Source organism: Podarcis cretensis (genome assembly GCF_951804945.1).
Source record: "Podarcis cretensis genome assembly, chromosome: 4".
Taxonomy (NCBI): domain Eukaryota; kingdom Metazoa; phylum Chordata; class Lepidosauria; order Squamata; family Lacertidae; genus Podarcis; species Podarcis cretensis.
Genome location: NC_137173.1, coordinates 43,833,912 through 43,856,804, shown reverse-complemented (window position 1 = coordinate 43,856,804; position 22,893 = coordinate 43,833,912). Strand labels below are relative to the sequence as shown.

The window sequence follows — 22,893 nt, the reverse complement described above, 5'->3', positions numbered from 1 at the left end:
AAGATGTCTGTCAGTGAACTATCTTCTGGATGCAACACTATGTGCTTGAAAGCAAGCTGTGTGTGTGTTAATCCTGCACTGCATGTATACCATTGGACTGATGGCATCTATGGAGAATGAGGATGATAATTGCAGGTACCTCCCCACCTCCAATATACTAGCACTGTCAGAGTTGCCAGTGCTGACCATCTGCTCAGGGACAGGGGGAGAACTTTGCATATAGCAATTTATATATAGGCTGCTGTTGTGCATGGGGGTCGCTGGATCTAGGAGTTGCCCCCTGAGTTTGACATGTTCTTCTTACCTTTTCTTACTCGTCCCTTTTTCAGTTTTTTTTCTGCTTTTGACTCTTTGTATATAGTAAGGTGAGAGTTGAATTTAATAAGGCTGATGTAAAATGTTCTGTGTGCCAGTAATATTAAACTTAATCCAGCCAGGGAATTGCTTTTGTGCCTAGGATATGAAATATGTGCCTCTGCTAGTTCCACTGAGACTATTTTACCTGTTTGACGTTAAAGGGGAGGGGGAACCAACTCAGAACAGAGTATTCCAGGATAAAGACAAACGCAGGTCAGTTTTCAATCTAAAGAAGCATATCTTAGGATAATAATAACAATAAACAGGCGGCCGTTTAAACTCATTGTGTAATATACCCCCACTATCTTTTTGGTTCTAGGGAAAGCAATGTTAAAAAGGCATTTATCAAGCTGTAGTTTCTCTCTCTCTCTTTTTTGTAATGTAAGGGCAATTATCAAATCAGTTTAAAAAAATCTCTTTTCCTGTAATTCGTTCGTGCCATCTTTTTAATAAGATAGGAAATTTCTGTATATATCAGTTCCCTTTTCAGTCTTTTGAATTATTAGATTTTAATGTTAGGGGTATTATTAAGGATAACATATCACACATCTTGGAGAGAATTAATGCATTGAAAAAAACTCTGCTGTTTCTTTCATGTGTTGACTACTGCTCAGGCATAATCAGCTACCTATGAATTTAGATAGAAGTGTTGTTGTTTTAAAAAAGCTGAATGACAAAGTGAGGTGCATTGTAAATTATATCTAACCTCTGTCCAGTGATAAAGTAAATGAATTACATAAACAGCATTCTTAAAATAGTGTTGCCCTTATCACTGTATGTGATAAGAATGGATAAAAAAAGGCAATGGAAGGATGTATTCCTCATCCTAACCCTTCTTAGCTAATTTGTGAAGCGATACTATTGATATATTTGCACAGAAATAATTCCCATTCTGTTCAGTGAGGCAAACTTCCTAGTAAGCATTCTTAGGATTATAACCTCATCATCTTTACATTTGTTTTTAAATTTCCCCTTCCATTTACGTGGACATTTGGTGGGATGTGTTTCATGCTTGTATTTTTTTCCTGTGGTGTAAGGCTGCACTGGACTGTATGTTGCTTCTGAAAGAGGCATCTGCAGTCTGGGTTAATTTTAGACGAAGAGGGCCAAGTGATAGTGAAGGTGTTATTTGGCACCAAAGTCTGGCCTCTCTGCCCAGCGTGCACTGTGTGACTTCTTGTGCCTTATAACTTACCTTACCTTACCCTCTGCTGCTCTGTGGTCTCCCCTGTCATTATCAGTGCATCTTGTTTTTGTTTTTCTATTTCTCACCAAGGCTGTTCTCCTTTATGCTGTAACCTATTTTTCCTTATCACGTCACATGCTTTTTCTACTCTTCTATGTTTACCACGTAAACTCCTTTACATCCCTGTCTGTCCCCTGATGCCATTGATCTGTCATCATTCATCTTCTGCCTTAGCTATTTTTAACAAACAATGGGCTTGCAACACTGTGGTAGGATCTACTAGAAGGAAATAACTCAGCACAACGACTAGCAGAATCTCTCCTTTAGTTGAAGAACCATTGAATTTAAGAGTCCAGCATTAATTTCCATACACTGCATAATACCTAGTCTACTCTGTACTTTGAATAAGGAACTGATATGCAATAGCATGGTATGGTTCAAAATGCTTACCTGGGGAGCTGAAAAGCATAATTCGCAATAGTACGACATGTCTGGGGTTTGAACAAATAACTGATGATCAATGGTCTAACAGAATATCTAGCTGAGACAGTTTAGGGGATGTATGAGGAATTCTCCAACAGGAAAATAACTGGTTGTTCCTTTCAGTAGAGATAGATGAGCAATACTAACAATTGGATATCTATGAAAATTTATCTGAACCTAAGATGCTAGTGTTCTGGAATGTAGAAATAACCACCTTTTGTAGGGAGTGTATAAAAATATCCACTTATTTGGAGAAGATAACTAAGAATTCTTTAGCACCTCTGGAAGAAAAGTATAGATCAGGACTGTCTTGTGTACTCTAAATCTCTCCACCTTGCCATTTCCTTCTACTCTATTATTTTCTTTGTTAGTTATCTGTATTACTTTATTGTCTCCTCATTTCAAAATCTCTGGGACCATTTTTTCCATTTTTGCTTCACTCAAGGTTCCCATCCATCTTTCATTTCTATCACAACTGATGGCACCACATTATGAACAGGGATGCTGGAGGAATTCGATTTCTGACAATTCTCGTACAAGCTGACTTGATCCACATCTCTAGGACTAAACTGCAAATCAGAATATAGATGTCTATTTGTGTGTGGATTTTTCTAAAAATGCATATTAATGGAGAAGGGAGATGAAACATCTACAAGAGTTAGACACACCAGAAATAGATTGGTCTATCCCTGATTATAAGTCACTAGCAGCCTCTTGCCCAGCATTGCTTGGGACCTCTAAGAAAGACAATTAATCAGTTCAATTTTGAAATCAGTCATTAAAATCAGTATGGCTCCCACAGGTTCAGTCCACCATCTTGATTCAAAATGACATTCAACCACAGCTAACCATAGAAAAATCCCTGCTCCTTGATTTCAGGAACCATCATGCAAAATTTGGTGATGATATATTAAGAGGCACCCAAATGCATAGTGAATAAACAAACCAGCCTTCTAAAATACATAGTTACTATTGATCAATGGTAAACCATCTACTGCTATGTCTGCTTCTTCATGTTCTATTCCTGTTTTCTCCTCTTCCCCATCTCAGTACCCCTAATAAAATTATTGTGCTTTGGGGGAGAACATAGGAATTATTTGTAACAATTTCTAGTGGAGTGAGGATAGAGGCAAAAAAGCAAGAAATGTGGAGTTAGGACAATAACATAGAATTCAGAGACAAGCCACACTGGCAAATAGTTAATAGAAAGGCTCTAGTTGCTGACAAAGCAATGAAAATGGAAAGTGCTGGGCTCAGCTTGACATGCTCTTGCCTGCCCTAAGGCCCACACCTCATCACCTTACAGATACACAGGCTTCTGAACCTGTTGGCGCATCCAGATTTGCTTCAATTGCTTGGCTGTCTTTCCACAGTGCACAAAAGTCTCTGAGCTCCAGCTGCACACTGAGTCCAATTTCACGGTCTGCATGGAAATTCACTGTTTCTGTGTAGTCCATGAAATCATAATTTATACAGGATATAAATTATGATCGTATGGTTTGATCAAAACCACACTATGATCTACAGAAAGGATATCAGTGAATTTTAACTTATTAACTAATTAGACTGGAATAAGTATAACTTTTATATGGCCTCTTTTCTTTCTGTATTGCTAGCTCAAATTATACTGTAAAGCTTTCAGATATTAGCTTAGTTCATACTATAGATAAAGGGTAAAGGGTCCCTGACCGTTAGGTCTAGTCGCGGACGACTCTGGGGTTCTTGGCTTTTACTTCTCAACATGATATGCTTAAAATAAGGAATCCATTGTTTTGAAACTGAAAAAGGAAGTCTGCAAAATTGTTCAAAGATTCAGAATGCTTGTTTATTTGGGGAGAAATTTATGCAACTCTTATGTTGGATATGTAGTGCCTTGGATTTTAAAAATGATAGATTATAGATTAGTGTCACTAAACTTGACATTGCTGAAATAAATGTCTGTACCAGTAGAAATTGTACTAATCAGTAATGCCATTTTACCTCTGCACTGTTAAAAGCATTTAAAACAACTCGTATGGTATCAACATTATAAATCATGTTAATGCTTTTTGCTAGGTGTTCCAGAGGTTCCTCAAATTAGTGGATTTATTTCACCGGTTATGGAAGGTGACAGGATGGAGCTTACATGCAAAACTTCTGGTAGCAAGCCAGCTGCAGATATCAGATGGTTCAAGAATGACAAAGAGGTGAAAGGTATTGTTCAGAATTGCATATTTCATTTATAAGAAACAATTGTTAATTAAACAAGCAAAGAAGTGGATTTGATTTGCAAAACTGTTACTGTTCCCTTCCTGGTAGATAATCAAAGAGTAACCAAATGAATTTTCTAAGCAAATGCTAAGTATTTCTCATGCTGCTATGAGTGGGTAACCCAGTTTATAAAATCATTGTGACAGAAGGCATCTCAAAGTTCATCTAGTTCATTCCTGCAGAAGAAGAGACCTGCTACTGCACTACCTCTGATGGGTGACCATCTAGCCTTTGCTGAAAACTCTCTGATGAAGATGAGTTAACCACCTTCTGATTCCTTTGTTGGTGAAAAGAGCCAAGGCTCTATGTATCAGTGTCTTCTTTCCCACACCAACCTAGGGTTTGCAGCACAATTCTCCCACAGTAATTCCACACAGTGATGAAAATAATGCATGTACCTGATAGCCAACATTCACAAATACCAAGTACACAGGTTGGATAGAAATGTGTCGAGTCACTCCTTCACTCCATATATGTCTCTGTTTTTCCACCACCACAGTTTTATGTCCTTGGCCTATGTAGCTGCTTCTTTGCTCTGGCTGGGTGGAGCAATCACTACATCCCTTTTCACTTCTTCCTGGCAGATTAAATCACATAACTTCCCATTAGAATTAACTGGTGCCCATTGGGGTTGGTAGAGTTCAGGATAGGGCAACTGCCAAACGGTAGGGGGGACCAGCTCCTTTTTTTTGTCCCCATCTTCCTGCCTTGTAAAGGTACAAAACATACTTACAGAATGCAGTAGAATTACTGAGCAGATATTCAGTAGTTTTCTCAAGTACGGACAAACCACAAAATTTTGGAACCTGCACCAGGCATAGAAATGACTAGTCATTAACTCTGCCACTAAAGCAAGCTTTAAAAGTCAATTTCACCCAAAGCAGAATGGTGACCCTCGGAGTCCATTAACCCAAGAAGCAGAATCCATGCATGGTATCAAAGCAATTCACAAAAACCCTTTCACAGAGAGCAAAGTGGTGAGGCTAAGAGTTCAAATCCCATCCACACCTCTTTTACATATACATCCCTTCATACTCTGTAACCTCACTCTAGCTACCTAGGGGCAGAGAAAAAAATAAAGGTAGGAAAGGGAAAAGACTGGAAGTAAGCAGGAAAGGGAAGGAGGGGAAAAAGGGAGAAAGGCAAAAAGAGGAGACAGAATAAACAAAAGAAAGAAAAATGGGCATGGGAGATGATAAGGAAAATTGCTGCTACTTTATACACACTGAAAAATCACAAAGCAATCCCTTCTGCTACCTCTTGCCTATTCTCTGGTTGTTTTCTGTTCCCAGTGCACACTGGATCACATTGTCTGCTGTCTGGACACTTAGTAAGTGAGTCAGTGTCTGTGAGGATTCTTCATTAAAAAAAAAACTACAAAAGAAAGTCATAAAAGCAATAAAATAGGAAAGCAAAACAGCATTCATGCAGCGGCAAATTTAGCAGACAAAAACTTCTTGATCAGTTCATTAGGATAGCATTAAAACACCTCAGTATGGTAGACCAAAAACAAAGAAAACCTCCTAACAGTAAAAATGTCTTCATTAAATGAAGGTCAAGATCAAATTAACTTCTGAAATCAGGGAATTCCAAAGTCTGGATATCATCACAGAAAGGCCCATTTCCCACACAAAGCTTATTGTGTATCTTCTCACACATAAAGGCCATTTCACAGTTAGCATTTTCAGAAAGCAGACCTCACTGCTGTACTTTTTGTGCTTATTTGTTAAAACAAACAGCTGGAAAACTAACATGGAAAGAAGATGCCACGAGTATACAAAGGCTTCAGAAGAAAGGTTGGATGAGATTTATCATGGCTCTGTTGTTGATGTATCTACCTTAAGAGCTTATCAAATTGTTAGCATTCCTGAATGAGAGTTCAAAACTACAATATCAGGATTAGATAATTGGGTATATAATAATATATATGTATAATAATGCATTGCCTGTTAGAAGAGTGCTGATATTTTAACAGGCACCATGGACAGATCTTATTATATATATTACATTCCCAATATATTAACCTATTGAAGGATATGAATGAGTGATTGAGGCACATGTTGCAAGACAAAATATGTTGAATACTCAACATTTTTACAAAATACAGTTTAAAATGGTTACACTGTTAACATTTCTTCTGAGAAACAACAACCATATAAAGTGTTTTTAATGCAATCTTTATTTTCTCTCTGCTTTGCAATTTCTTGCTCTTTGTGTCTGCTGCCAGAAATACAAGTGATCATGTTACATTGCTGCTATAATTTTCAACACCTCTTTTGCAGTAATGTCTCAATCTAGCTCTTTCCTTAAAATATTCAATTAGAATCTGTGAGTGTCAAAATTGTATGGCATTAGTGGGCCACGAAGCTTCTCCAAGCAACGTTGCAGAAGTAATCGGCTAAACCATTAATCTTTATTTAATATCCACCAACACTGAGTAATGTATAATACAACAAATACTAGCATATTTAGAAAAAGAAAGAGAAAAAAAGAAAATTTCCTCATTCTCCCAACCCCTGTAACATTTCGTGCCATGCAATATTTCTAAATCAAAATCAGAAGATAGTAATGGATAGAGAAATATTAATTTTGTCAGAATTAAAATGTATCTGAATTCCCATGGCCAAAATATGCATACAGAAAATACACATTATCCTGCATCATAGCTGGGGGACGTTCCAAGCAATTCTTGTCATTCTTAGTTAATAAACCAGGTTGAATTGAACATTAGCTTTCACACCATAGTTCATACAAGGGTGGAGATGCAAGTAATTTCCCTGATTCTAGCTGTTGGGTGAAAAAATCACATATTCCCAGCTGCAGATAAGTGTTCTGAATATAATAATAGATCAGAGGGAAGGGGGGCACGTTATTCCTTTACTTTTTCAGGCATTGCATGCTTAAGCCTGTTGCAAAGTTGTGGAAGGATTTGCAATAGCCTGGCACCGTGGGAGTAGTAAGTCAGTTAGTACTTTGAACAAGCAACTAAATATGACGTCCAGAAACCTGGCCAGCATTTTGAATTAGAAAGTATGGTAAAGAAATACCCTGGCCTAGCGCAGTGGTAAGGGAGCTCATTTTTAGTCAAGAAAGCAATGCTCAAAGCTACTTGCTCCCTCTTATAGCAGAAACAATACTCAGTTGAGCTTTTTTCAAATGAGCAACAATCATGCTGGGCTCTGAATTAGCACGCTAACAAACATGAGAACAATTCAGAAAATTCTACTCTATCAATGTCTACTTAGCTGCAAAAAAATTCAGGGGAGTCTTGCAGACACAAGAAAACAATCACTTTAGAAGGAAGAATAGCAATCTTCAATGAACTCTTTCTCTTGGACCTCCCACTGCCTTGATACAAATGTAGGCTCATTTGAAAACATCTAGCTGCTAGCTCATTAAGATAACTTAGACAGGACACTCAATTCTATTTTTACTACTGTCTAATTCTTTAAAATGGCTGGTCACTTCATGCTGGGAACCCTGACAGTGCAGTTCTATACAAGTTAGTTCAACAGGGCTTACTTCCAGATAAATGGATATATAATTAACAGGCTGATATGTTTGTTTACTTTAGTCTTGTGTTTCACATTTCTAGATACTGATGAGATAACTTGGATAAGTAAAAACTTTCCTTCTTCTCTGCTATTACATCCCTGTAATCTGGTCAGACAGGATAGTTTATCACTCACAAAGTATCAGCCATCACAAAGCGCCACAATGTTGATATTGAGCGAAATGATGTCTACACATGCTCTAGTCCAATCAATCAGGGCAGAGACAATTTGGCTCCGCAACCAAAATTTTACCTTTCTACTGGAGCTTTTTTGTAGTAAAAATGATGTACAAGAGGGCAGAATCTCAATTCTCAAATCATAGGAAACCAGATATATCACTATGGCACTATTTTTTGAGTCCACCAGCATTTCTTCATTCACAGATGGCTAAATAATGCCCATCTCATTCCTAATATGTCCAGCCCCTACACATTAGAGACCATCACAAATTTCTCTTTCAGTGTAGGGATGGATATGCCATCTCTCAGTATGCATTGTTTTCTATCCACCTGACTTTCACAATGGCTTCCCTTCCATTTTCACTTTGAATATTGCCCACTTAGGAATCACATATTGGATATTAATTCAGATTAGACTTTCATTGACCAGTGGTGGGTGGCATGGTAATATAATAGGGGCCAAATGACATTATTTATTTAAAATACATTTATCTATCACTATATCATAAAGAATCAAAGTGGTTTATTATACACAGAGACAAAAAAAATCAAATATATATGAACACTAACTATTCATTAGGGAAAAGATCTACAGTGGTACCTCGGGTTACATACGCTTCAGGTTACAGACGCTTCAGGTTACAGACTCCACTAACCCAGAAATAGTACCTCCACTAACCCAGAAATAGTGCTTCAGGTTAAGAACTTTTCTTCAGGATAAGAACAGAAATTGTGCTCCGGCAGCATGGCAGCAGCGGGACGCCCCATTAGCTAAAGTGGTGCTTCAGGTTAAGAACAGTTTCAGGCTAAGAACGGACCTCCGGAATGAATTAAGTACTTAACCCTAGGTACCACTGTAATCTTATTTGCCAGCATAAGCCTGGTGGTGCAGAAAAGTTTTCTGATTCTCTATTAGCAGACCATTTCATAGGTCTGGGTCAATGACACCAAAGGTTCTATTTTGTGTTGATATCAAGTGAGCTTTGCCAACTCAATGGACAACTGATGACATGCATGCAGATTATCTCAGTGATTGAGCTGGGATATAAGTGTTTAGTCAAACCCTAAATTAGTCCTAAAATTTTTAGGGCTTGAATCTAGCTAAGTAGTAGATGGGCAGCCAAAGCTGATATTATAACTGTGTTGTCACATGCTATTGTCATCTACCCACACCAGCAGTCTGTCCACTGCATTCTGCACCACCTGGCACAAACCAGGCCCAAGGGCACACAGAGCATGTTTCAGTAATCCAGCTATAAGGTTACCAATGCATGGAGTATGGTGGTGAGGCTATCCCTGTCCAGCAACAGCTGTAGCTGATAAACCAAACAAAGCTGGTAAAAGATACCACAGAGGAGACTTTAGCCTCAAGTGAAAAATATGTATCTAGGAGTACTTCCAAGCACCTGCACCTTCAGAAGGTGTACAGCCCCATCCAGAATCAATAGTTTGCCAATCTTACAGTTTATACCATGGGACATGTTACAGATTATACGTTGGAAAGACATAGATCACATCATGGGGATTTTTTGTTTGTTCATCAACTCTTCTTCCTTAGAACCTCTATCCTCATAGAACTGATGGGACTAGGGAGGATGAGATTAATAAATAAAATTTGCCCTTATTCCAAACCCCTTCCAGCTAAGTCACTTGACCTAGCAACCCAGTAAAAGTTATGCTGGCAAAAAGGGTTGTGTAAGCTAAATTCTATTTTAAAGGCTTGTTTTCTCTCTGCCAGGCTCTGGCCAGCTCAGCCAACCATAGCCCTGCTCCTGAACAGAATTTGGAATAAGGGTAAATTACACCAACATAGTTTATCCCAGCATAATTTACAGTGGCTTCCTATAGTTTGAACTGCTCTGCCCTTTAACTTCTAGAAGACAACACCGTCACTTCCTCTTTCATGGATATTCTGTAGGGATTGCTTTACATCATAAAATGATAACAATATAATTTACTTTTTTGTCATGACCTTATGTTAAAATTTCCACCTTTTCATTTCATTTCCTTGCATCATTTCTTATAAGCAGAAAAAAAGATAATGTGCTGTAAGAAAGGAGTAAGCTAGTAAATGGTGCTTAGAATGGAAAGTCTGAGCCCACACTGCTGTTGACCACAGACCGTACTTGTTAATTCATTTTAACAGGTTATATGACTTATGCCACAGGAGTTACATCTCTGATACATGTGCTATAATGAGCTAAATATGTGAAAATGGCTTTTTGTTCCTTTGCCATTCCCACCTGTGTTGTAGTAATGCTCACATTTAATTTAGTCACTTATAAGATATTGTAGACTACAGCTCTGTTCCCAGGGTGTTGTCATCTTACAGAACATTAACTCAATAAGTCATTCCTTCTGCTTCCCAGGGATCACTTTCCTCTACACATTTTCCACCTATGCAGATACCTTGCAGAAGATAGGTTCACAACACTTGTCAATGTACAGTAAAGATAGGTCACAGCCAATTTCCCAGCATATTGTTTGATAAGTGGAGTACATTGCAGCTGCCTTTTGCGGTGGGGCTCCCTCTTGGTTTATGATATGCTTGTCACTCAAGAGTTCTACATAATATATTGTTACAGGCTTTTGGTGTGCTAATGCCAATGACATTGCTGTATCTGCCTCTGCAGGGAAAGATTAGCATTCTGCCATCTGTATTGTTTTTGCCATAGAACCAAATATACGTTTGGGCAAGAGAGAGGTAAAAAATAATAATGAGTAAAAGCATTTTTCACTTTGATCTTCTTCTTTTTTATAATATTTATTAAATTGTAGTTTAACAATAAAATACATAGATAATAACACAATCTTTTCCAATATCCACATTTCATATTCATCTTTGGACTTCCTCACAACCCTTGTTCCTGCTTTCTAAATTCATAAATTTTACCAGCAAATTATTAACTTGGTTTAATTCATATAGTATAATTTTCCAATATTAATATCTCAAATTTTGGGATTCAACATACTCTTATTGAAACTTAATCATAAAATGTTACTTATCCAAAATTTATCTTTTCGTCTTCCAATTAAATTTAAATTTATATTCTTTATAACTAGTTTGTTGAAGCCATGTTTTTGCTAATCTTACATCTTTCTTAACATTCATACAATTTACAATATTTTTGTAGATAGTCCTTAAATTTCTTCCAGTCTTCCTCCACCAGTTCTTCTCCCAGGTCTCGGATTCTGCCAGTCATCTCCGCCAATTCCATATAGTCTATCAGTTGCATCTGCCATTCTTCCAGTGTGGGTAATTCTTGAGTTTTCCAGCTTTTAGCGATGAGTATCCTTGCTGCTGTTGTAGCATACATAAAAAAGATTTGATCCTTCTTTTGCACGCTCTGATCAACAATGCCTAAGAGAAAGGCCTCTGGTTTCTTAAGGAAGGTATACTTAAATACCTTTTTCAGTTCATTATAAATCATTTCCCAGAAAACCTTCACTCTAGGGCAAGTCCACCAGAGGTGAAAGAATGTTCCTTCAGCTTCTTTACACTTCCAACATTTATTATCAAACACATGGAATATCTTTGCAAGCTTGACTGGAGTCATGTACCACCTATATATCATTTTCATAATGTTTTCTTTCAAGGCATTACATGCCGTAAATCTCAAACCTGTGGTCCATAACTTTTCCCAGTCAGCAAACATGATGTTATACCCTATGTCCTCTGCCCATTTTATCATGGCTGATTTGACCGTTTCATCCTGTGTATTCCATTTTAACAGCAAGTTATACATTCTTGAAAGTATCTTAGAGCTGGGTTCTAACAGTTCTGTTTCTAACTTTGATTTTTCCACCTGGAATCCTATCTTTTTGTCCAACTTAAAAACTTCTTTAATCTGAGCATAATGTAGCCAATCTCACACTTTATCTTTTATTTTCTCCATACTCTGCAACCTCCAGTTATCTCCATCTTTTTCTATTATTTCCCAATATTTCGGCCATTTGGCCTCCATATTGAGTTTTTTCAGGGCCTTAGCCTCCATTGGTGATAACCACCTTGGGGTCTTGTTTTCCAATAAGTCTTTATATTTCAACCAGACATTAAATACTGCTTTTCTGACAACATGGTTCTTGAAAGTCTTATGTATTTTAGCCTTGTCATACCACAGATATGCATGCCAACCAAACGCATTGTTGAATCCTTCCAAATCTAAAACATCAGTGTTCTCAAGAAGTAGCCAGTCTTTCAACCAGCAGAAAGCTGCTGATTCATAATACAACTTTAGGTCTGGCAGGGCAAAGCCCCCTCTTTCTTTAGCATCCGTTAATATCTTAAACTTAATTCTGCCAGACAAATTTTGAAATATCTTTCTGCCACCTCCCAAAACACTCCATTTTGTCCACAATCTGCAAAGTTTGAAACAAAAACAACATTTTTGGCAATTTCACTTTGATCTTCTGTTTGGTCAGTATAGGCATATTGTAGATTGTAATTAATTGATGAAAACTTGTCCAACGTATCTTCAAATGTAAAACATTTGTACATCTTCACATCTCATGTACAGTGGTACCTCAGGTTACATACGCTTCAGGTTACAGACTCCACTAACCCAGAAATAGTGCTTCAGGTTAAGAACTTTGCTTCAGGATGAGAACAGAAATCATGCTCCAGGGGTGCGGCAGCAGCAGGAGGCCCCATTAGCTAAAGTGGTGCTTCAGGTTAAGAACGGACCTCCAGAACGAATTAAGTACTTAACCAGAGGTACCACTGTACTTTTTTAATTAGTGTCTATTAAAGATTTTCTTGTGTTACAAAGACAAATAGGTGGAGAAAAATACAAGGGGGGGGGGGAGAGAGGAAAGAGAGAGGGGGATGTTGTTCTTTCATTCTATTGCCTAGTGTAAGTGCAGGGGTTGTGTCAGCATCACATAAATAGGTTGTGTGTGTGTGTGTGTGTGTGTGTGTGTGTGTGTGAAGAGAGAGGGAGAGACATTGTAAGAGGTTAGGGAAGGGGTCAGCAATCTTTTTCAGCAGGGGGCTGGTCCACTGTCCCTCAGACCTTGTGGGGTGCTGGACTATATTTTTTTTTGGGGGGGGGGGATGAACAAATCCCTATGCCCCACAAATAACCCAGAGATGCATTTTAAATAAAAGGACACATTCTACTCATGTAAAAACACCAGGCAGGCCCCACAAATAACCCAGAGATACATTTTAAATAAAAGGGCACATTCTACTCATGTAAAAACAGGCTGATTCCCGGACTGTCCGTGGGCCGGATTTAGAAGCTGATTGGGCCGGATCCGGCCCCCCGGGCCTTAGTTTGCCTACCCATGAGTTAGGGGGTACGTCTCATGCACCTCTGACTTAATTTCAGTGAAATACATGAGGAAGAGTTCCAAGTCTCACACTTAAAACAAGTTTCTAATATCCAGTACTAAGCATTTATGCCTAAGTGTGTGCCTGAAGCTGTAGTACAGAATAACAGTTAATGTTTTATTGGTCCCCCAAAATGTGTATAGGCATTTTCAGTTGCTTTTAGGAAGCTGAGTTAGTTTAAATTCAATAACTGGAAGGTTTACATGATGACAGGTGTTTTCTTTTTCTAGTCTTTTTTTTTCCTTTAAAAAAAGAAGAAGCCAAAAGCATAGTGATATTACTTCCTAAATTCGCAGAGAATTGCCCTGTGGGAATGATGCTACATTAATTGCATGAATGAATTTAAAACACATTTTTTCTTAGGAAACAAAACGAGAAGAAAAGAACAAAGGAGATCAAGCAGCAGCCATCTGCTGTTGTCTCAGCGAAAATCCTCCCCACCAGCTGCTATTTGCATGCTGAATAGGCTGCCCATTGGTGCAAATGGGAGAGGTTTTATTAGAGGGGGAAGGGTTAAACTCTATCTACCCATATCCTGCAATCCTATTGCTACTCTGGCTCCCCTGTTGCTGCCATTTACATTTTTAAAAAATGTGCATGCTAACTGAATTCATAAATTTAGCATCACATCTGGTTTGGCCTTATATGGAACTTATTCCATGTCAGGAGTCAGCAACCTAAGGCCCATGGACTGGAAGCGGCCTGTGGAGGTCGTTTGACCACCCCACGAGCTGCCCCTGAACCGAGGTGCCCGCTTGCACGCGGTGCTAAACTAGCACAGTGCGGTGCAGGGACTTGCTTCTGCAGTGCCAAAAATAGCATCTGTGCATGCGCAGACACCAAAAATCACATCTGAACAGACGCAGATGCTGAAAATCGTGGGTGGGTGTGTTCCGGCCCTTGGAGGGATTTCTGCGGGACCGATCCGGCCCAGGCAAGATAAACCTTGCTAACCCCTGTTCTAAGTACACACGCATAGGATTAGTCTATAACCACCATCTCTCTCTGCTCTCTCCTCTCTCTTCTGCCATCTCCTCCAAGGTTGACCATTCCCCACCATGAGTACAGTATGCCATGTACATTGCAAGATTGTTAACACTGACTTCTCAATGAACCCACCTTCCTCTAATGGGACCTAGCAAAATTATAAAAATGAAACCACAGAGGGGACATGCGATTTCAATAGGAATTTCCTTAAGCTCATTTTAGAGACCTTCATTGTGACAAACAATGCTATTTGATGGAATAAACCAACATTGCTTAAACAGAAGAGGAAAAAGATCAGTTGTATAGAGAATAAAGTATTCCCTTTGCATCTTGCAAAATACATTATCACCCTTGTGTTGTATTGCAAATGCAGCCGCTGCCTCATTCATTTCAGTTGAGCCAGCAGGTATATTGTTCAGTATATGAGGTGAGGTGAATCCACTGAAGTGAAGGAGAACAGCAAGGCTCCAAAGCTCCTGTGGCTACAACACGCCACTCATTCAGGATATATGACTGTTTTGCATCTATGATTTGTGCATTTTGCAGCTGGACATTTTGTTGGAATAAAGAGCATGACCCAAATCCAAAAGGCACCAAGTAATTTTATAAATAGCTGAAAGGTCATTGAGTGCCAGGATCAAATTGGGCGGAGGGGGAGTGATATAAACTTATATCCAAAATTAAGTTAAGAATACAGATATATGTTGTTGCAGTGCCCATGGCATTTCGGTGACTGCAGAACACCTTGATGACTTTCTTTGACAACTATAAAAACAATTTCAGTCAAACTGCCTTAATATCTACAGTGTTTCTACCAGAGATCACCTTTCTCATGATTTGCTCTTTCCTTTTGGATTGACTCCCTGATAAAGTGGGAAAATACTGATTGTTAAAGTGTTCTGTGCTGACCAGCTGTGGAACGACTGTGTTTCAAGGCACCCTGGCCTCCAGCTTCATATTGCAAGAGGCGAAATGAGAATCCACCTGCACTCTTGAAGAAGCAGGAAGGACATGGTTTACTTCATACTCCAAGTTCATAGTCTGCAAAACTCACACTGCTGATTTAGGTGGGCTAGTTTAAACTGTGAGGTGATCGATCCCTTTAGAAAAGTTAAGTATCTTTTTTTCTTGATTTATCAACATGAAGACAGGATGCCTGTAGATACTGGAGACTTCTTCTTTTTCATACTGTGGAGGCCTATCAATTTTTGAGGCTTCAATTGGTGATCTGCCCAGCCTGCTGGGCAATTGGTTGCCCTATTTATTTGCCAGAGTTTTATTCACTTGCCGTCAAAATTCACCCCTACTCCCTTCTATCATGGCCTGCAAAGCATATTATGGAAGGGTTTGGGAGTTTTTTTGCATGGAGGGCGGTTATGTCAACACTAAATAAAACTGAACCGAAGAGAAAAATGAATATTAATTATTCCTCACTTTACCATCTGTTTTGCAAAACCTTTTAGTAACAAAGATGAAGCAAATAATTGTCAGCATTTTGTTTAGCAAACTTATATTTTAGAAACGTATTTTAGACACATACCTTTGATTTCTCTTTAAAGTATTGTTTTTTGGGTTAAGCTTTCAGAAAAGAATGAACGAAAAAGCCTAATCAGGTGATTTAAAGGTGGGGGAAGAGATATTATGTTTCTTTAATGGGCTTCAGGGGAAGACTATTTGGATTGTAATCTAGTTATATCAGAGATAATGAGGAGTAGAATCCTATTCTGACAGTTCTGCCTTTTGGTTGATATTGAAATTGCTTTTCCCATCTGTGTCTGTGTACATTTGGGAATGACAGCATTGGTAGTTTTGTAAGACAAATAATGGAACGTCTGGAAATAGAACTTTGTTTGCTTTCAAAGAGTGAGCAAACATGATGAAAGGTGCATTTATCATTTGCTATTTAAAATGGTTTCATGTATTGTAGTCTTCTTTCCCCCTTTATTATACCAAACCATGGTGCTAAACTAGAGCAAACTTTATTTTTGCAGATGTTAAATATTTAAAAGAAGAGGATGCAAATCGGAAAACGTTTACTGTCAGCAGCACCATGAATTTCAAAGCAGATCGCAGTGATGACGGCGCAGTCGTAAGTTGCAGAGTAGATCACGAATCTTTGAACTCTACACCCCAGATAGCAATGCAAGTTCTAGAAATACATTGTAAGTAAAATATTTATGCCTTTGATGTTCGTAGTGTATGCATCAAATGAATATTGCTTTTGTTCCAAAGGGAGGTTTAATTATTTGAATTTTTTATTAGTAAATTCTTTCCATTTTTAAGAAACCTAACATTGTTGCAGATTAGTAGGCCTGGATTGGTATCCAGCAGGATTCTTAATCCCTAACTTGAATTTTGGCAATAATCTATGCCAAAATAGGGTTTCTTGGTGGCATTAATACTGAGACCACGTCTACAATACATATTCAGGTTCAACATGTATACCTTTACCATATGAACACTGAATATAGTTCTTGTTCAGAATGTTTACTGGAGACTTCCTAGTATGGGCTATGAAATGGTGGCATTTCATAACAAGTTGAATAGGACGGCTAGTTATTATGATTGGTTTTCAACATCATACCTATAGTTTAGAAAACCAGCTTATTTGTTACTATTTATTAGAAATTTAAAAATAATATTTTGGGGGTATACTGATTCTATGGCCCCAAAATACCTTGCTGCAGTATTGATCAGAAAAGAACAATGCCTAAGAGAGAAAACTTTGTCATTTTTATTAGTATTTTATTCTCATATTTCAAGCACCTTGTGGTGTGTGTTTGTATAAATGTGTATGTGTACACACAGAGAGACGCACATAAATTACATTACATTAATCCTACAAGCTGTAATACTTGCCTAATGCTGTAAATCAAGGCTGGTTAACCTGTGACCCTCTACATGTTGTTAGACTGAGACTCACATCAGTCCCAACCAGCATGACTGATTGTCAGGCACTGTGGAAATATAGGCAATCACTCTGTTCACTCAAAAGTTGGTATAAACGTTTGGCTCATGTTATTGTAAATCCTATTGTTAAAACTACTATTATTGGGCCACAACTGTCATCATCCCTGACCATTGACCCCACTGGTTGAGGCTGAGAGGAATTGGGATCCAACAATATATGGAGGGCACCACATTGGCCAGCATGGTTTAAACTATTGGGACATTTCTTCTCAGAACTAGTAGTCATTGCATTATTTCACATTAAAATAAAAATCGCTGAAGAATTTCAGTGAGCTACTTTCGTCAAAATAGCACCACTATTAGATAGTTCTTTTGGGAGCTACTAGTATAATAGAAAAGACAACTTAGTTATAGTGTTAAGATCTATGTTTGTTTGCTCATTTACAGCATTTGTAGACCTCTCTTCACCTCTGTTTAGTCACAAAGCAATTTGACATGATATTGTAGGTGCAGAAGTAAAGGATATCGTGGATATAGAAGTAAAGGACACCAGCTGTGGTCAATATATTTAAAACAATGTCTCAAAGAATAATATTGATCTATAACAACACCAATTCCTTTGCGTTAACAAATGCCAGAATTATCATTGTGAGAACTGACTGTTCACTGGTTCAGGGATATTTAGCAGAAGAAAGAAAACCTTGTCACAGCAAGTTTGGAAGCCTGCTCTAAATTTGTTTTTACATTAATGCTAATGTCTTGGGAATTTGTTGAAAAGTGCCTAATATAAAGACTTAAAAATCCACACAGTATCAAATGCCTTTTTCGAAATGCAGCTTATATCCATGGCTGTAATTGATGCCTATTGTTTCTGCCACATATATATCCATCCCAAAGAAGGGAAATGACTTGGTAAGCCACTATACAGGAGATGATATTAACATACAAATTCACTTGATTCACCCTACCACTTGGCAAATGAGGACCATTTTACTTGGACCATCCTATGCAGGAGTGCCAACTTGAATAAAATATTGTGGGTGCCCAGGTAAGCCCTGCCCCACATAATCAAACTCATAAAAGAGGGAGAAGGGGTAAAGGACCCCTGGACGGTAAAGTCCAGTCAAAGGCAACTAGGGGGTTGCAGCACTCATCTTGCTTCAGGCCGAGGGAGCTGGTGTTTGTCCACAGACAGCTTTCTGGGTCATGTGGACAGCATAACTAAACCACTTCTGGTACAACGGAACACCGTCATGGAAACCAGAGTGCACGGAAATGCCGTTTACCTTCCCATAGCAGCAGTACCCATTTCAAAATGCTATGTTGATAGAAGCTGGGACAGAGCAACGGGAGCTCATCACATTACATGGATTTGAACTGCTGACCTTACGCCAACTTGTTTAGACCACAGTGCCACCCGTGTCAACACATAACACAGTGAGCACACACACCATTTGAATGGGAATGCCCAGCACCTTTAAAGATTTTATTGTGGGGACCGAAGCCCCCATGGCTCCTCTGGTCCTATATATTACACAGTTTAATATAATATTCCTCCAATCTTGTGAATAGGAAAACCAAACACTTCTTATGGAGAAGCTCATGCTTCCCAGCCATTGGGGCAGAATGAAAAGTGGAAGTTGGTGCTTTCAGGTTGATCTTGACCATCACTGCCATTGCAAAAGTACTAAGTACAAAAGGAGTGCTGTGTGCAAATAGCTGTTGATTAACTTAGTGCTTTTGTTCTCAACAGACCTAAGGAGTGACTAACTTCAAATACTTAGTGTGGTTGTGTGGAAAGGGGGTCTTGTGTAAAGAAAGGCATTTACTTATCTCCATAGGCCTGTAGTAGACAGTGAGAGCAGTTTTAAATCCTATTACAAAAAACAGCTAGTGTATGTGTTGATCTGCTTCCTTTATTGTGCTTCTGCAAACTCTTGCTTGGCCAGTTGCATAGCCTAGCCTAGGTGTGGGACAGAGCTGCTTAGCAGCTGCAGCTTCCAAAATGCAAGGGAGTGTGTTCAGCATAAATCAATAGTTCTGATCTTTTTTGAAAACTATTTTGCAGATGTGCTGTCTCAGTTTCGTACCTATTCATATAGTACTCTGGTTTCAGCTAATAAAGGTAGAAAAGCCCACAAAGTAGAAAAAACAACATACAGTTTTGTAGCTAGGAACATTTTAAAGTAGGATGTGATAATTTCACAAACCATTTGGTGGTTACAAGGAAAGCCTGGATAAGCTCAGTTAGCAACAGCTGGAACCATGCCAACTGACCGGCTACAGCACAAGCTTAATCTACTAAAAACAGTTTGCCTTGAGTGGAGGAATGGTCATTGCAAAGCTGAAAGATCAGCATACATAAAAATGAATTATTCAAGTTCTACATGCTCCCTGGCCCCTTAAAGTGAACTCTTAATTGTGATTAAAGAGCATCTGTGCTATAAAACTGTCAATAATATAATCACAACCAGTGTACATTTATAGCCATGTAAGCTCTAGTAGCACTTTGATTTCATGGCGCTATAGGAAAGTTAAACAATGCAATTATTCAAAATTGTATAAATATCTCTTATGGGGACAATGCTTAAGATGGCATCAGTAGGAAAACTGAAACAAAATCAATAATACTGAGCTTTGTATTATGACTTCCCGTGAAGTTTACTTTTCTGGTTACAATTTTTTAATGTGGTAGACCAAAGAAATCAGTGTTTTCAAAAGTAAATGAGAAGTATCCAAGAACAACGAATCTCCTATTTCCCTTTAAATATTCAAATTCAGAAATAATTATAATTATCTGTCTGAATTATAATATAAACACTATAATCAAATTTATCTTATTTCAACTTTTCAAACTAATGAATGCTCAAAACAAAGAAACTCAGAAGATACAGTAAGCAGTAAAGAGTGTCTGCAAACATGAAAGTTCAGTGCCACAATCTGCATGTTTAAATGAGTTCAATTAGGTTAATGATGGATGGAAATAAGAATTCCATATTTTAAATGTAAAATAATTCAAAACCATGCAGGTTCATTTACTACTAAACTTTTATCCTCTGAGAGGCTTTTGGGTTCAAAGGGTTAATGTGAAATCATACGATTGATTATCTGAAGGGCTATCCTCAAATACAGTTTGCTGATAATGAAATATATATTGATAATGATAATATATATTGATAATGATTATATATATATATATTGATAATGAAATACGTAATGATATATCCATAAATGTTGAAAATATTATATATTGATGTAAGAGCTATGCCTGCTCCCAGGATCAGCACTGACTGAGTCAACAGTTCCATTGCAGGCTCATTCCCTACACCCCAGTTGCCACATATCAAAGGTGTCTTCAGGGATACTGTCAGCAGTAGTTTCCTCCCACCTGTTTTTTGGGTGGGTGCCCTGGGGCACCCAATGGCAGGGCTGGCAGCAGAACTCCCCTGCGCAGTGCTTCATTTAAGACACAATGCTTCATTCATGCAAGATCATGATATTAGAAATTGTTAGAGAATAAAGCCACTTAAAAAGCATATTAATTTCTATGCTTTTAGAAACATAATATAATATATGTTTGTTTTAGTAATGTCATAAACTAATCATGGTATTGACAAAGTGATAAATCAGAGGAAGCGACGTAGGTTGACGGAGTCTCCTTCTAATATCCTGAAGCTCAGCTGGTTGAAATACAGAAGTTCTAAGTTCTCTAACACCTAAGCATTTTGGAATAAAGTTCATAGTAGGCCAGATCTTGTTGTTTTCAGCTAGTTGAAACAAGAGTTGGATAAACATCAGGCATTGGTGGAGGTGGGAGCTCCTTGCAGTTTTTACATTGATCAGAAACTAGACTGGAGAAAGGACTTCCACCTTTTGCTTGCATTACGTAAGTGGGTTAAGTCACATAAAACATAGACTATGAATTACCATAATGATCTGGACTCTTGTTTATCAGCAGTTCTTTGCACAGAGCACTTGGGTGCACTCCAGCACTGCCTTTCCAAAACATGTTATAGTCTCACATTTATTTTGGTACCATGACAGTTGTCTACATGTTGGTAGCTTCTCATTATGCTGACAGCATGATGCTTCCTTCTAATCTTATTATCCAGGATGCCAAGGTCTCACATAGCACTCAGTTAAATTCAACAGAAAGTTCCAAGCTGAAATGACAGAGTTCTCTGTTTCATTCATTTTGATCCTTCATGGCTTCTCTACTGTGAGCTTGAAATTTGCTATAGTTGATAGTTCTGCAGGTCTGGCAGAGTCCAGATTAACCCCAGGCCCTAATTTTGACTAGATTCAGACAAATCAATCAGATCTTTTAAAAAACGTACAGGTGATTTCCAACTAATACTCATGGGACAATAATTATATTTCATAAAAATGCAAATTTAGTGACCTGCTTTATTTAAAAATAAAAATAAAAATCTTTGCCTAGGCAAAGCATTGCCTTCTCCCATACACGCACAAAATTCCCAAAGTAGTACTGCAAGAATGGACATTCATTTCTGGAAATGTGTTGTAGATGCACAATAATTACAGCTTGATGATAGGTGGGTAAATTTACCTTTTCGTAGTGTTCTTTTATGCTGCTCACAATGGCTGACTAATATCTCATTCAAGCTGACAGAATTCCCTATTCATCCATTGTTAGTAGCAAGCTAAAGTGGAAGGAAAATAAGGCTGTATGCTGATGGTCCTCATCTATCTATGCTTAGGCCTAATTGCAGTCATGTTGTTGTTTTCAACATAAATCACATTGTTATATGTTCAATAGTAACTTATTAGTCAGGAATTAAGGAAAGCACTTTTTATTGACTGTTATCTCATGAGCACTGTATTGCAGAATGTGAACTCACTAGTTCTTTTTTTATTCATTTCAATACAGTAACTTGTTCTTAAGTTTTATTCTTAATTTGTCATTCAAATCTATGCATATACAAATTATTTGGGAGAATGAAGCTAATTCTATTGATATTTGATATCAATAGGATTTTAGTATACTTTGGCTTAATCATGCCCATAATCTTTTTTCCCTTATGATCTACAGAAAATCATCTGTATGGTGTAGTATTTGTTGTTGTTTCCCTAAAAACATATATAGGCCTAAAATTTAAATTTGTTATAATTTATTAGGCATAAAATACCAAATGCTTCATTCAGCTTGCAATTAAAAGAAATGAAAAAAAAAAATGTTTCCTGGAATAATTAAAGAAATGTCAGAGTTATAAAAAAAAAAACCCAATTTCCTATGTGATTGCCTTATATTTATATTTGCAGACGTAACGATTTGAGAATATTTATGTACAAGTAAAAAGACTGCAGTGATTAGTGCTTTTAAGTAACGTGTTTGAAATTGCTGGGTACATTTATACAAATGTGTCCTTTTTTAAAGAGCAAAACCAGCAAGTTGGATTTGCCCATGTAATTATAAGTGCAGTGTGTCTTCCTGGAATACTATATCACCTCTTTTCCACAGCTATATATTTAGATGTTTTGGAAATGTGGCTGTGATTTGTAGAGGCACCAAGCTAGGAAAGAAATCAATAGAAATCTGGAAGACAGGTACTATAAACACGTAGAATATGAATATACTAAAATACTAAAATATCATTTTACGTTTTTTAAATCAAAAGATAATAAATGAATTAG

At 37.8% G+C, this 22,893-nt stretch overlaps 1 protein-coding gene across 4 annotated transcripts in view; it reads left to right on the top strand.

Annotated features, from left to right (window-relative positions):
- Positions 1 to 22,893, top strand: part of CADM2 (cell adhesion molecule 2) — a 365,029-nt gene that overhangs the window by 257,584 nt on the left and 84,552 nt on the right. For all 4 annotated transcript variants that reach the window (XM_079974828.1, XM_079974830.1, XM_079974829.1 and 1 more), the window contains 2 exons: positions 4,082 to 4,219; positions 16,320 to 16,490. In XM_079974828.1, coding sequence (XP_079830954.1) covers positions 4,082 to 4,219; positions 16,320 to 16,490 — 309 coding nt within the window. The remainder of the gene's footprint in view (positions 1 to 4,081; positions 4,220 to 16,319; positions 16,491 to 22,893) is intronic.